The sequence below is a fragment of the Solanum verrucosum genome, unplaced genomic scaffold, assembly GCF_900185275.1.
Source record: "Solanum verrucosum unplaced genomic scaffold, falcon-dt-bn FXZP01000234.1, whole genome shotgun sequence".
Taxonomy (NCBI): domain Eukaryota; kingdom Viridiplantae; phylum Streptophyta; class Magnoliopsida; order Solanales; family Solanaceae; genus Solanum; species Solanum verrucosum.
Window position 1 is genome coordinate 280,436 of NW_026020440.1, and position 16,004 is coordinate 296,439.

General features: G+C 37.6%; 1 protein-coding gene across 1 annotated transcript in view; it reads left to right on the forward strand.

The window, feature by feature from the left end:
• LOC125808320 (piezo-type mechanosensitive ion channel homolog) overlaps positions 1-16,004 on the forward strand; it is a 42,675-nt gene that overhangs the window by 24,161 nt on the left and 2,510 nt on the right. Inside the window, exons 9-17 of the mRNA XM_049488044.1 lie at positions 3,364-3,579; positions 3,669-3,846; positions 5,649-5,777; positions 5,891-6,064; positions 6,205-6,438; positions 9,272-10,813; positions 11,670-14,149; positions 14,510-14,902; positions 15,209-15,367. Coding sequence (XP_049344001.1) covers positions 3,364-3,579; positions 3,669-3,846; positions 5,649-5,777; positions 5,891-6,064; positions 6,205-6,438; positions 9,272-10,813; positions 11,670-14,149; positions 14,510-14,902; positions 15,209-15,367 — 5,505 coding nt within the window. The remainder of the gene's footprint in view (positions 1-3,363; positions 3,580-3,668; positions 3,847-5,648; positions 5,778-5,890; positions 6,065-6,204; positions 6,439-9,271; positions 10,814-11,669; positions 14,150-14,509; positions 14,903-15,208; positions 15,368-16,004) is intronic.

A 16,004-nucleotide genomic window follows, 5' to 3' on the forward strand; every position in this document is an offset into this window, starting at 1 on the left:
TTTCTTCTAAAAAAAACTTGTTGTATAAACAACTGAAAAAACAAACACGTTTTTTGTAAATTACTTTGCAAGACGTCAAAACATGTTCCGAGTTCCAAATAAACTCCCCGTCTTATTTTACCTTATCAAGAAAAAACCCGGACAAACAAACCAATGCCACCTGTAGTGAAGCTCGTCTTTCAACAAATGCAGGTTTTAAACAATCTTTTCCTTCAGAAAATTAACCCTTGGAATCATTCTGAAGTGCTAGGCGCCACTAGATCCAAATTAGTAGTACTCATTCTCTTTGATATATATATATATATTTTTTTTTTTATTTTTATTTTTTTTTGATAAGGGTAAGGTTGTATTCATCAGCATTAAGGACATGCTGGAGACCTCCAAAAAATGATTTACATCATTTCAATCTACGACAAAACAACTACTAGATTACATATTTCCTATAAAATCTATAATTTGTGCATTCTGATCTATTCTTTCTTCTTTACACCAAAAATAAAAGGTTGTCATACACAACCATTTAACCTTCTCAAAAGTATTAGCCACCATATGCATGATGGAATCATACTCCCCCCCCCTTCTGATCCAGCAACTGAGTAAATCTGCTGTGTGTTCTGGCATGGTCCACTCTGTTTGTGTTACGCCCAAAAATAAGTTCCATAATAATGTTGTCACTCTGCAATGTAGGAATAAGTGTCTATTAGTTTCCTCAGCTTCATTACATAGAGAGCACTACGAAGCAATGTGAAAGCCTCTGTTCTTTAATCTTTCCTGAGTGGAGCAACGTTTCCTTGCCACCAGCCAGGAGAAACACTTCACCTTGGTTTTCCATATCTGGTTCCAGGGACCAATCTTACGATCTTGCAACTCTTTCACTTCCTTGATATATAATCTGTTAACTGATAGCACCCCATAGCTGCTATGTCTCCATCTGATAGAGTCTTCCTCCATTGTTGTCCCCGTAAACCCATACAATATTTGTAATAAGCAGCGACTCTCCTAATCTCCCAATCATTAAGGAATCTTCTAAACACAATATTCCATCCCTGTTGGGACCAAACATCAGCCACTGTCTCTTCCGGATTTATACTCAGGAGGAGAAGGTCTGAAAACAAGACCATCAGTGACTCATTTCCAATCCAATTCTCCTTCCAGAATGAAGTCTTGGTTCCAGATCCCACTTTATAGTCTATATTTCTGATTAGATTGGGCCACAAATTCCTGATGGTTCTCCATACTGAAACTCCATAGGTGTCGTTCACTAAGTTGGAGCACCATTTCCCATCCATATCGTATTTGTTTACTATCACCTCTCTCCACAAAGCATGTGTTTCCCTGGTAAACCTCCATAGCCACTTTGAGAGAAGACATGCATTTTGAATTCTCAGATTTCTGATTCCAAGTCCACCTCCACCTGACTGCTTGTGAAGTTGTACAACCTGCCATTTAAATAAATGTGGGCCCTTTCCTTCTTTGTTTCCTAGCCACAAAAAATCTCTTCTTAGCTTGTCAAGCCTTTCCTCCACCTTAGCAGGGATGGGGAACAGTGACATTACATAAGTAGGCAGTGAGTCCAAAACAAAGTTTATCAAAGTAACTCTCCCTCCTAATGAGATGTATTGGGCTTTCCAGTTAACCAATTTCTTTTCAATCTTCTCAATGATGCCATCCCATATTTCTAACTCCTTGTGATTGTGTCCCAGTGGCATGCCTAAATAGGTCGTTGGAAGCTGCTCTACTCTGCACCCCAAAATAGTTGCCAAACTTTGTATTTGAGGAACCTCCTTAAAGGGAAATATGCAGCTCTTCCTCCAATTTATTGATAGCCCAGAAACTGCCTCGAATATCACCAAGGTCGTCCTTATGAATGAAATCTGACTTGCCTTTGCTTCACAGAATATGATTATGTCATCTGCATATAGTAGATGACATATCTGCATCTCCTCCCCTGAAAGATTGCCTATCGCGAATCCTCTTATCCAATGATTTTGAATAGCCACTCTTATCATGCTGTTAAAACCCTCCATGGCTAAAATGAACAGGAAAGGAGAGAGTGGATCTCCCTGCCGAGTTAAAACCCTCCATGGCTAAAATGAACAGGAAAGGAGAGAGTGGATCTCCCTGCCGAGTCCTCTTTCTGATGGAAAAAAACCTGCAGGTTCTCCATTGACCAGAATGGAGAACCTAATGGTTTTTATACACATAAGCCAATCCACAACAACCATTTTTCCCCAAAACCCATCTGCTCTAGAATTTTGAGCAGGAATTCCCAGTTTACAAGATCATATGCCTTCTCTATGTCCAATTTACACATAATGCCAGGATCTTCCCCTTTAATTCTTGAGTCAACACATTCACTTGCTATCAAAGTTGTGTCAATGATTTCAGTAACATATCATGCTGTGACTTAATTGTGATTTCAGTTGCAAAATTTAAATGCTATATTAATACCTAGTTTCATTTGTAATGCCACATTATCCATTCAAAATTGATTTAGTTTTTCTTGAAAATGTAATGAAAACATTCCAATTGAAAGTTATATCCTCATATTCCATCAGCAGAAGGGGATCTAGGGGGCGGAAGAGGGTTTGAACCCCCTTCATTAAAAAATTACACTGTATATGCAAAGTCAAATTTGATTTTTATGTATGTCTTCCATAATGAACCTCCTTTTACCACAACCGAGAAACTTGGCTCAGTGGTCAAAAGGGTTTAAATTTTACCAAAGGTTGTTGGTTCAGTTCTTGCTTATTGCAGTGTCCCCCCCCCCCCCCCCCCCTTTTTTTTTTTAAGCTTTGGCGTTCCCACAACTTTGATGATTTTCCACACCTTTCAATTATACTTTTGTCAATTAACATACTGACGTTGTTGAGTACAGAATATGTATAATAATATTGATAATTCAATCCTTGCACCTTTTTTAAGAACTGGGATGATCTTCAAAGATAATATATGATTGAAGGGGTACTAATTTGGAATTGAGAAAAACCAAAAGAAGTTTAAATAAAGTAGAGCGTTAGGTTGCTTCTCTGTTTATCATCCTTCAATTTTCGCGTTTTTATCTTTGTATATTTTGAACCCCCTTGGTGAAAATCCTACCTCCGCCACTGCCCATCAGTGGTACGAGAAGTATTAGTGATACAAGATGTATTGTCCGTATTGAAAACCTTAGTTGTATAGGAAGGAAATGATCATTTTCTAACCCTTTCTTTGGTATGACATACTTTTCACTTTTTCAAATTTTGATATGCATCATGTAATCTTCTCATTATGTATCAAATATAGCCATTGTATTGAATCCCCATGACAAGTATTATTTACCATACTTGTTTGTATGATAAAACTTTTGATATGATGTGACAGGTCTCTTTGTTTGCCCTTTCTTTTTGGAGCTTCCATTTTGCAAGTGTATGTGCGTTTGGACTGCTAGCATATGTTGGCTACATTTTGTATGCTTTTCCGTCCTTGTTTCGTCTTCATCGACTGAATGGGTTGCTTCTAGTCTTCATTCTTTTGTGGGCAGTCAGCACATATATATTCAATGTGGCCTTTGTTTTCCTCAACTGGAAGCTTGGGAAGGTATCCTTCTACTTTTCTGTTAGATTCTGGTCATGTCGTATCAGTTAATTCTTGCAAGTTAACAAAGTCATTGGATTGTGAATTTTTAGGACATGGAGATCTGGGAGATGGTTGGATTGTGGCGTTATCCTATTCCTGGCTTCTTCTTGCTTGCACAGTTTTTCCTCGGAATCCTTGTTGCAGTTGGCAATCTCGTAAATAACTCTGTTTTTCTGTGCATGTCAGATGAAGAGAACCAATCATCGAATGACAGCTTCAGTGAGGAAGGTACCAATGGCTACTTTAATCTCAATCAGATATTACAAAAATGCCTTCATAGTTACTCAGTCATGCATCAATACTCTGCTCTAAACTGGTTGAGTTAGCTAAAGCTACCTTAGTATTTTTACAGTAACTTGTCATTGTTGTGTATATGAGTTGCAGAATAGCTGGGTTTCCTTAATACAAAAAATTGAACTATTGACTGTTCAGATAAAATATATCCTTGATATTCATATATATGCTGTATTGATTGAAAAGAGAGAACGTGACAGTTCCAAATTGTGGATAACGGTTCAGCCTCTTGCTGGGTTGACTCACCCGTTGTTTATGGCCCTAGTTTTGTGATGTTGAAATAACTTGCTTATACACCTTAGAAAAAAGTGGCATGAACTTTTGTACTGCTAGGAGCAGTGTTTTCAAAAACGCTTTTTGGGACGAGTCTCGGGGTGGGGCATACCAAAGACGCTCTAGGGTGCAAATTGAAGACGTAGATTCATAAGACGTAAGTCCTAGAATTTGGGGCGTAAGCTCCAAGCATAATAACGTAAGCCCTGGGCGTTATTATTATACATTTTTTTGGTTTTTGAACCTTTTTTGCTTTCAATTATATTTTTTTATTATTGGTGTAATGATATTTCTCAAATAGTAATTGTAATACTTTTTTTCTTCATTATTGCTTATTAATACCTTTCTCAAATAAAAATCATAATATTTTTTTCTATAATATTATAGGTTATTTATTAAAATTTTTTTGTAAAATAATTGAACGTTTGACTTTTGCTTATTTGCTTAGCAAAAAAATTATAAAATTGAATATACATGAGACTACGTCCTGTAGATCCATAAGAATTACACCCCATGTCTCGGGCCTTACGTCTCGTCTTGTACTGCATAAAACGTCTCGACTCACGCCCTCACATTTTAAAACACGGGCTAGGAGTATGGCAGTTCTAAAAATATTGATATGCATATGGATAAGTGCGGGTGTATATGTAGTCTTCAATCGTCATACTTGCAAATGTTGGCAGAATTGCTAAAGTAGAGTTTTAACTGGTTTTGGGTGCTATAGGATTAATGGGTCATAAATCAAACTTCATTGTTATCTCACTAGTTCTGTGTGTCCAAAATTGGATGTAACACACCGACCATGCAGGGCTATAGTGTCTTTTGTTGGCTACAAGCAAACTTTTCTGTTGCTACAACGAAGTGTACTACTATCATTGCTGGAGTAAGAATTTTGTCGATCCACTGTCTGAATAGGTGAATCATGGTCACTTGTTTGCTTCTGTTACTTCAGTGAACATTGAACGCAAATGAGCTTCATTGTTTTCTGTACATTAATCAGCTGGAAGAGTCGTATGAATTGAGTTTTTGAGTGGGCCATGTATCTGGCTATTTCGGATATTTATTGGTTAGCTACACACTTAATTTGACGTTTGAAACCTTCTGTAATGTCATTCAGTTGGGTTAGGCCAACTACTATAGTAGAGAAGCACCTAAATTATTTTTATTCCTACTCTTTACCCTTTCTGTCAATGTTCCAATTCCCGGAATACTGATCTCTTCATTTAAAAGATGCAGAATTGTTTGGAGCCTATCATTGCAGCATGTAAAGTCTTCATAATTTGCTTGCCTTCCCTTAATTTATTTGTGATTGGGAATTCTTTTGATTCATAAAGTGGGTTCAAGATGATTTATAAGATAATTTCTGTTCTATGTCTCTTAATTTTTGTGGCTTCCACTTAGGTTTTTCAGTTTTTCCCTAGCACTTCAATTGCATCACTGTGTTTTATCTTCTGCAATTGCAGTGAAAGAAGAGACCGAAGTATTGATTGTGGCAACAGTTGCCTGGGGATTACGAAAATGTTCTCGGGCTATTATGCTAGTTCTGATATTCATTATTGCAACAAAACCTGGATTCATCCATGCTGTATATAGTAAGTAGTATTGATTGTTGGTGTAATGGATTCAAAAAGATGTAGTTTGAAGAAGATGCTAAGGTAGAGCATGATCTGGTGCATGATGTTAACTGATTGTTTTATTGTTTCAGTGATATTCTTTTTTGTTTATCTTCTGAGCCATGACATCAATGAAAAGATGCGCCAGTCTCTAATCCTTCTATGCGAGGCTCATTTTGCTGTCCTGTATATTCTTCACCTTAATCTAATCTCTCAAACATTGGAGCATAAAAGCTCATGGAGTATGGCGGTCCTGTCTCAGTTAGGTATGTTTTCTGTTGATTTGTCATCTTGATTTCATCTACAGGATGAATAATTAGCTCATTTCTCTCTGCTCTCCCACATTTTCTCTCTACCGCATTTGTTTTTTCTTCATTGTTTGATGCATCCTTCCAAACTCCTGCAGGTCTACTCCAAAGTGATAGCTATTACGATTTCCTCGAGATAGCAGTGCTTGCATGCTTCTGTGCAGTTCATAACCATGGCTTTGATACGTTATTCTCGTTTTCAGCCATTGTGCAGCATACACCTTGTCCTCCTGTGGGATTTAGCATTTTGAAAGCTGGGTTAAACAAATCAGTCCTGTTGTCAGTTTATGCCTCTTCCACCAATAGAGACCACAATCCTGATCATTCACATGGTATGGATTTTCTCTCGGCTAATTCATGATTGTTGTATGTTTCTAATGGGAAAGGAAGAAATTAAAGTCATCAGTAACTGTATATTCACTTTATCTTGTAATATAGTAGTAGCTAAAACATATTTTAGAAAGAGTGATTGTCACCTAATAACATTTAAGAGGGGTAACCATAGTGAAACAAACTCCATCCTTATTAGAGGATGGTGTACAACCTTATGTAAGGACAGAAATTACCAGGAGAAGCCTTTACTGTACGACATAAGTTGTTGATGTAAAGCGTAAGGGTAGAGCAAAAAATGAGGAAACTTTTGGGCATTAAAGGATGCTAACCAACTAGCATTTCAAGAAAAACTTCGGGGGGAAGGAGTATGAGACCTAGAGGGGGATGCAATTATTTTGTGGAAGGAATGTTAGGTTGGATTAAAAGAGTAGCAAGCGAAATATGAGGTATGTCTAAAGGTGTAGGACCTTGACCACAATAATCCTGATGGGTGGAATGAGGAGATGCATAGAGTAATTAGAGCTAAAAGGAAGTGTCATAGGTAGTTACCAAAAGTAGAGGATGAAGAAGTCTTTGAAGAGTACAATAGTGCTAAGTGGGAAGCTAAGAAGGTTATCAATAAAGCTTGAGGAGAAGTCATAGATGGTTTGTAGCAAAAACTAGGGACAAAAGAAGGGGAAAAAGAATATTTAAATAGCACAACAGAGAGAGAAGTGAGGACTTCTCTTTTAAACTAAAACTTTTAGTTATCAAATTGACAAATATGTACAAACTAGCTCATTGGACTATGGAGCTAGATCTTGCAAGAAATGAACACTGAAAATCTTAAGGCTGTTAAACTCTAGAGAAGTAAGGACTTAAACCAGGTAAAGTGTCTTAAAGACAATCGCAATAAGTATTGACATGCAATAATGAGATCAAGGAGAGAATTAGAGGTAAGTTTGATCAATTATTCTAGTCATAATGGCATTCTAGATCTCCAAACATATGTGTATGATAGAGAGTTAAGCTACACTCATAGGTTAGGCTGGCAGAGGTATATGATGCCATGAAGAGTATGAGGGTTAGAAAACATGCAGTCTAGATGGTATACAGTAGAGGTTTGGAAGTGTCTTGGAGAGATTGGAGTAGGACTACTTACCAAATTTTTTTAACGTTATATTGAGAAGTGGTAGGATACCTGACAAGTGGAGAAAGAGTACCGTGATTCCAATTTATAAAAACAAAGGAGACATCCAAAGTTGTGCTATCTATTATGGAGAACTTATGAGTTTTACGATGAAGCTCTAAGAAAGAGTGTTAAAGTGTAGACTTAGGGATACTACAAGTGCGACAGATAAGCCGTTTAGATTTATGCTGGTAGATCTTCAATATAGGCTATATTTTTTGCAAAGGAGTTTCATGGAAGTTTATACGAAAGGAAAAAAGATCTACACATGGTGTTTATTGACCTAGAGAAAACATATGATAGACTGATGAAAAATCCTTCGGTGGTGTTGGAATAGAAATATTCATATTAAATATATGAACGTCATTAAGGAAATGTATGAAAGAATCAGCAATAGCGTTAGAATAATAATAGGAGATTCAAAGGAGTTCTCCATAAATGTTGGTTTACACCAAAGATTGACATTGAGCTCGTAATCTTTACATTGTTATGGACGAGCAAACCAACATAATGCAAGATGAGGTGTCATGATGTATGCTATTTGTTGACGCTATTGTGCTAATTGTTGACCACACGCTTGAACTATGGAGAAACACTCTAGGAAGTATGAGTTCTAGGATAATAAGTAAGACTGGATATATGCATTGCAAGTTTAGTCAGAAGTGAGATAAGATGGCATTGCCGTGCCTAAATGCAAACAATTCACATATCTAGACTTGTTGTTCTAAGAGAATGAAATGACAGATGAAAATGTTACACATAAAATCATAATCGGATGGATTGAAGGATGTCTATCAAAGTGAAAGGTAAGTTTTATAAAACATGTATATGACCAAACAGTGTCATATGAGAGTGAATGTTGGGCTGCTGATAAATCCTAACATATCCACAAGATAAGTGTCGCAGATATGTGCACTAAGATGGATGTGCGATCTTATAATACTAGACAAGATTAGAAATGACCATAATCATGCGAAGTTCAAGTAGAATATGTCGAGGATAAAATGAAAGAAGGTTGCTTGAGATGGTTTGGTCATGTCTGCTAAATGCACTGGTCCGTAGATGTAAACCATGGTAAGTGAAGATGCACTAGGTTGACCTAAAATACTTTGGAAGAAAGTTGTCTCGAGGACCTACAATCTCTTGGATCCTGTGACTTAGCAAAAGATAGGGCACAAAATAAGAAAAAGATCTATACAGACGATAATTATTAGTTCAGATTGTGTTTGTCATGTTTGTACTTTTATTTTTCATCCTCTATTTTTATTATTCTTATTTTCAATAATATTGGACCAAGATGAGTTTAAAAGGTTCACTGTTACCATTCTAAAAAAAATGAGTTTAAAAGGAGTAACATGGTCTGTGAGGTTACATATAAACGACCCCGACTTGTTTGAGACTGGGGCTTAGTAGTAGTAGTAGTTACTAATATTCGATCCAGATGTACTTTCTCAGGTGTAACCTTCTTACAAGACTGACATTCAGTATGTGGATGTCTTTAGAAGACGAATTGACTGACTATATTTGTAACTTAATGGTTACTTCTCAAGTTTTCTTTGTTAATGTTGGGATATTGTCCTCATACGTCTTCTAATGTATTAAAACTATTGTTTTAATTAGTCCCATTTTACCGTCTTATCCTAATGGTGTTGATTTCCTTGCAGAAAAGAGGATAGCTTCATATCTCAGTGCCATAGGGCAGAGATTTTTGTCTGTATATAGATCATTTGGAACCTATATAGCTTTTGTGACCATCCTTATCACGGTGTATCTGGTGACACCCAACTACGTGTCTTTCGGGTACATCTTCCTTCTTCTGTTCTGGATCATTGGAAGACAACTAGTTGAGAAGACGAAGAGGCGCCTATGGTATCCACTAAAGCTCTATGCAATTTCAGTGTTTGTTCTCATCTATAGTTTGAGCATTTTCCCCACTTTCGAGGCCTGGATGTCCAAAAGCCTTGATATTCAGGTATACCTTGGCTATCACCATGGAGCATCACTATTTGAAAATGTATGGCAGTCTCTTGCAATCGTAATTGTGATGCAAATGTATAGCTATGAGAGGCGACAAAGCAAATTCATCCATTCAGAAGATCCTGGTCCATCACAGTTTGGGATATTCGGTTTCATCAGACGGTTTCTCATTTGGCACAGTCAAAAAATTTTGTTCATAGCTCTGTTTTATGCATCATTATCTCCAATAAGTGCATTTGGGCTTTTCTATCTTCTGGGTCTTGTCCTCTGTTCAACCCTGCCAAAAGCTTCCCGAATACCATCCAAGTTGTTCTTGATTTACACTGGATTTATAGTGGCGATAGAATATCTGTTTCAGATGTGGGGTAAACAGGCTGGGATGTTTCCTGGACAAAAGCATTATGCTTTATCTGTTATCTTGGGCCTCGAGGTGTATAGACCAAGCTTTTGGGGTCTTGAAGCAGGTTTGAGGGCTAAAGTGCTTGTTGTTGCCGCATGTACACTTCAGTATAATGTTTTCCATTGGTTGGAAAAGATGCCAACTTCTCTTTTGAATGACAATAGATCTGAGGAACCTTGTCCACTGTTCGTCTCAGAAGAAGATGTAATGCCTTTAGTTCCTGATGGGGAAAACAAGCCAGTAGCAGACTCCAATGAATTTTCTACACAAGGGATGCGAACATCAAGCAAGTCATGCCCGTATTTCGATCAGAGTCTCTATCAATCATCTGATGGTGTGTCCTCTAGCAGAGGAGTCTCCGAGTATAGAAGTAGAAGTAAATATTCTTTTGGTTCTATCTGGGGAAGCAGAAAGGAGAGTCATAAGTGGAATAAGAAGCTTGTTGTATCACTGAGAAAAGAAAGACTTGAAATGCAGAAGACTACCTTGAAAATTTATTTGAAATTCTGGGTGGAGAATATGTTCAACCTCTTTGGGCTTGAGATCAATATGCTCGCATTGCTTCTCACCAGCTTTGCTTTACTTAATGCCGCCTCCTTGCTCTACATTGCTTTACTAGCTTCTTGTGTTCTTCTGGAACGGCGAATCATTCGTAAAGTTTGGCCGATTTTTGTACTATTGTTCACTTTGATTCTTTTGCTTGAATATTTTGCCATGTGGAAGAGCTTGATGCCTTTAAATCAGCACCGACCAAATCAGACTGTACATTGTCATGATTGCTGGAGCAGCTCGGATGCGTACTTTGATTATTGTAAAAAGTGTTGGCTTGGTAAGTCTCTTCAGTAATATTAGCATTATGGTTTGTTACCCCACATCTGATTTTTTTCACCTCCATGGATTTTCCCTATTTTCGATGTTCCTGTTTCTTTTTTAAAATAAGGTAAATTTTATCAGTGTTGGGAACAAAGCCTGTATACAAGCGGTATACCAAAAAGTGGCGAGCCTACTAAAATAGTATGATCCTCTACAAAAGACATCCAATAATCTTCTATATAAATAGGAGCTCATGCGTGCAACAAAAACAAAAAAACTAGGAAAATTAACATTCCTTTTTCTTTTCCATCTGCCTTCAAAGTAGTGCAATTCTATCTGTCCCTTTTTTATCCTGTTATGGTATCCATTTATATATGCAAAAGTATTAACTTATTCGTTTCCAGAACCCATACCTTTTTGGATTTGAATTTCACTAACTAGGAGAAAATCAGAAAATCCAAGTCCTCTCCCCTCCTCTCGGTACAAGTTAGCACAAATATGTTATTTTTGAAGTAGACATTTTCACCGACATAAAATATTGAGATGAACAAATTTAAGAGGGTCTATCGGAAACAATCTCTTCTTCTCTACGAGGTAGGGTTAAGGTCTACGTACACCCTACCACCTACTACATTCTATGCTCCACTTGTGGATTACACTAGGTATGTTGTTATTGTAGAACAAAAAATTGCTAAATGAACAATGGATTGATGCCTTTTCTTTTTGCTCTTAAATTTTGGAGCAGCTTCTTTTGCGAATTGTTTTGATTATCTGACTCGAGATTTAACACCTGTAACTTCTAATGTGAATATTTTGATGGAATTTTTTTGTTATATACTGTCTGAGCTGTTTTTGGTTTTTCCTTCTGACAGGGTTTACTGTTGATGACCCTCGAATTCTGATCAGTTATTATGTGGTCTTCATGCTTGCATGTTTCAAGCTCCGTGCTGATCGCACCTCCAGTTTATCAGGGTCCTTTACATATCGTCAGATGGTCTCACAGCGCAAGAATTCTTTCGTGTGGCGAGATCTTTCATTTGAAACCAAAAGCATGTGGACCTTTCTTGACTACTTGAGGCTTTACTGCTATTGTCATCTTCTAGACCTTGTGCTTGCTTTGATACTGATAACGGGTACCCTTGAGTATGATGTTCTACATCTTGGATATCTTGGCTTTGCTCTGATCTTCTTCCGGATGAGGCTTACGATTTTGAAAAAGAAAAATGAGATATTCAAGTATCTTCGCATATACAATTTTACTGTCATAGTTCTCTCTCTGGCCTATCAGTCTCCATTTATTGGTGATTTTAATGCGGGAAAATGTGAAACTGTAGATTACATTTACGAAGTGATTGGATTTTATAAATATGATTATGGCTTTCGCATTACCTCAAGATCAGCTTTGGTCGAGATCATAATTTTTGTGCTTGTCTCACTGCAATCGTACATGTTCTCTTCCCCAGAATTCGAATATGTGTTCCGTTATCTTGAGGCGGAACAAATTGGTGCTGTTGTACGTGAACAAGAGAAAAAAGCTGCCTGGAAAACTGCACAGTTACAGTACATTCGTGAGTCTGAGGAGAAGAAACGCCAGCGAAATTTGCAAGTGGAGAAGATGAAGTCGGAGATGCTCAACTTACAAATACAGCTTCACAGTACAGATACAATTTCTGCTGCCACTCGTGGTGACACTTCTCCTCCTAGTGAAGGTTTAAGGAGGAGGAAGAATTTTTCAGCTCCGAATTTAGAGGAAAGAAAACCAGATAAACTGGAGATGAATGTTAATTCAGACTCTCTTTTTACTCATGATTTCCCTGAATCTCCAAACAGTACCAGGGAAGAAAGCCCATTGGCAGCAGAACTTATGAAGCACCCAATTGAAACTTCTTTGTGTGAAATAAGTGAAGTTGAAGAAGATGCAGGTGATAATGCTTTAAACCTGGACAAAAACAACAAAAGAAAAGGACAATCTAAGGATAATCCGTTAGTTTCTGCGGTACAGTTGTTTGGTGATGGTGTTTCTCAAGTACAATCCATTGGGAATCAGGCTGTAAGCAATATTGTGAGCTTTCTAAACATTCCACCAGATGACTCTGATTCTAATGAGACCTCAACTGCTGGAGGTGGAATATCTTATGAAAGAGAGGGTGAGAATACTCCGTACACTCATCTGGACCGTTCTTCTTCTTTGCAATCTGATAGGAGTAGAACGTCTGAAGCAGCAAGTTTGCAAATTGGGAGAATCTTCTATCACATCTGGTCCCAGATGCGTTCAAATAATGATGTTGTGTGCTATTGTGGCTTTCTTCTCGTCTTTCTTTGGAACTTTAGTTTGCTTTCTATGGTGTACCTGGCAGGTCTCTTTCTGTATGCGCTTTGTGTGAACACTGGGCCAAGTTACATTTTCTGGGTCATCATGCTAATCTACACAGAAATATACATTTTGATCCAGTATATTTATCAAATAATTATTCAGCACTGTGGTTTTAGCATTCAGTCCACTACTCTTCAAGAGCTGGGTTTTCCTACCAAAAGGATAACATCATCTTTTGTCATAAGTTCACTGCCACTATTTCTGGTGTACTTGTTTACCCTCATACAGAGCACTATAACAGCAAAAGATGGTGAATGGTTTTCTCTAGGATACAGTACTTGGAAAAGTAGACTTTTGGACCCAAAGGAGGACCTAGTGGCATCTGGGTGGATTGAGAAGGCGAAGAAGCTCTTCCTTCCATTCAAAAATATGGTGAAGATGGTGATCAGAGGCTGTTGTAGGTATTGGAAATCACTAACGCAGGAGGCAGAATCTCCACCATACTTTGTCCAGTTGTCCATGGATGTTCACATGTGGCCAGAGGATGGAATCCAACCAGAGAGGATTGAATCTGGAATAAATGAAATTCTAAGGCTTATGCATGATGATAGATGCAAAAATCAAAACCCCAGCAGTTGTTCTTGTTCTAGTAGGGTCCAAATTCAAAGCATCGAAAAGAGTAGTGAAAATCCAAAAATCGCATTGGCTGTTTTTGAGGTGGTTTATGCCTGCCCATTGACAGAATGTCCACCTGAACAGTTCAAATCACTCACTCCAGCTGCTGACATAGCGAACGAGATCCGTGGAGCACAAACCAAAGGTGCTGTTGAAGAAGTTGGATTTCCATACCCTATACTCTCCATCATAGGCGGGGGTAGAAGGGAAGTTGATCTTTATGCTTATATCTTTGGTGCTGATCTGAGTGTGTTCTTCTTGGTTGCTATTTTCTACCAATCTGTTAAAAAAAACAAAAGCGAGTTCTTGGATGTTTCCCAACTTGAGGATCAGTTTCCCAAGGACTATGTATTTATATTGATGGTAAGCATGCTTTACATTTGTCTATTTCATGCTTTGCAGAATGTTTTATCAAAGATATTGATCACTATTGTGGGGGAAACCAGACATGAACAATCTTGTTTTGACTCTACTGGTCAAATCTCCAGTACTGACCAACTAAGAATGTAGATCACCTGTCCTCTATCTTTCTTGCATATTGGCATGTTTACATTTTATTCATACGTCCGCAGAATTGCAATTTTGAAGGAATATGCCAAGTGATTCTTCTCTCCATTTCAATTAGTAAGATACTGTGTAGAAAGCTCCTATAACCGGCTGAAATAATAATACCTGCAGTCTGATAATATGTCGCCTCTGATTTTCTTCTATGATCTTCTGCAGGCAATATTCTTCTTGATTGTGCTTGACCGCATCATATACCTCTGTTCATTTGCCACAGGAAAAGTGATCTATTACATTTCAAATCTTGTTCTTTTTACATATGTCGTCACAGAGTATGCTTGGAATATAGATGCACAGCAAAGTGCTGCTGGATTATCCCTCCGTGCAATATATCTGACAAAAGCAATATCTCTGGCACTGCAAGCCATACAAATCCGCTATGGTGTTCCTCACAAGAGCACATTGTATCGCCAATTCCTCACCAGCAAAGTTTCTCAAATCAATTATCTAGGTTACCGGCTATATCGAGCTCTTCCTTTCCTGTATGAATTACGGTGTGTACTGGACTGGTCTTGCACTAAAACTTCATTGATAATGTATGACTGGCTGAAGGTGAGATTCTAAATCACCAAATCCCCCATTCCCCCAAAAACGCGTGCGCACACAAAAAAAAAGGATATTAAAAAAGGCTGGAGAGAATTTGCAAGTCTGGTTTACAACAAGGCCTAATTGCATAACTATCTATCTTAACTTGGTGTGAAAATGTCCAATAGCACCAAGGAGGAATTATTTTTAAAAGAAGTCCCTTTTCCCTGGTTTGGTTCTTAAGTTAGAAGGGTGAGCATATCTGTCTTCTTTTTAGAAAATGAGAAGGTAAGAATTTTCTTCGTGAGACTGATGTTTTGATACTTTTTCTAGTTGGAAGACATAAATGCAAGCTTGTACCTTGTCAAATGTGATGCTGTTCTGAACAGAGCTACACACAAACAAGGGGAGAAGCAGACTAAGATGACCAAATTCTGTAATGGAATATGCTTGTTCTTTATATTGATCTGTGTAATCTGGGCTCCCATGCTGGTAAGTGGTTTGTAACCGATCCTCAGCTCTATGTGCTATTCAATTTGCAACCTAAAATTTTCATTCAGACAAAAAGATCAAGTATACAGTAGTAATTTTCGTTGAGATAAACGGTAACATATTTTAAAGCACATTATGATGTCTTTATCTAATCATGTTGTTGAACCACTGAAATCGATAAGAAAATATGGAAATAATCGATTCCGCATCAGTGCTTACATGCCTGGCCAGTCTGAGAGTATCATCTATATCTACTAATCCCATCAATATCACCGAACAACTAGTAGAATTTGACAATTTGTCTTACTCAAAGGGATGGAATTTTCATCACATTTTTTTAGTTCTTTTCTCCTTCAAGCTGACATTGGAGAAGTTCCTGCATATGTTTCACGTCCATCTGATGCAACAAAGAGATTGTCATTGCATTGGAAAGTTCCTTACTACTTTACTTTTGATTCTCTTTTAAGTCTTGAAAATCAGTAGATTTTACTAATATTGTATGGTATAAGTCTAACTGATTTTATCATAATAATTAGGAATCTTAATTTTCAGGAAACTTCTCTTTTTGTATATTAACATTTCAATAGGAGTTCTCTCTTCTTTTCTCACCCTCTTTTTTCACATGGTAGCAGAGCCT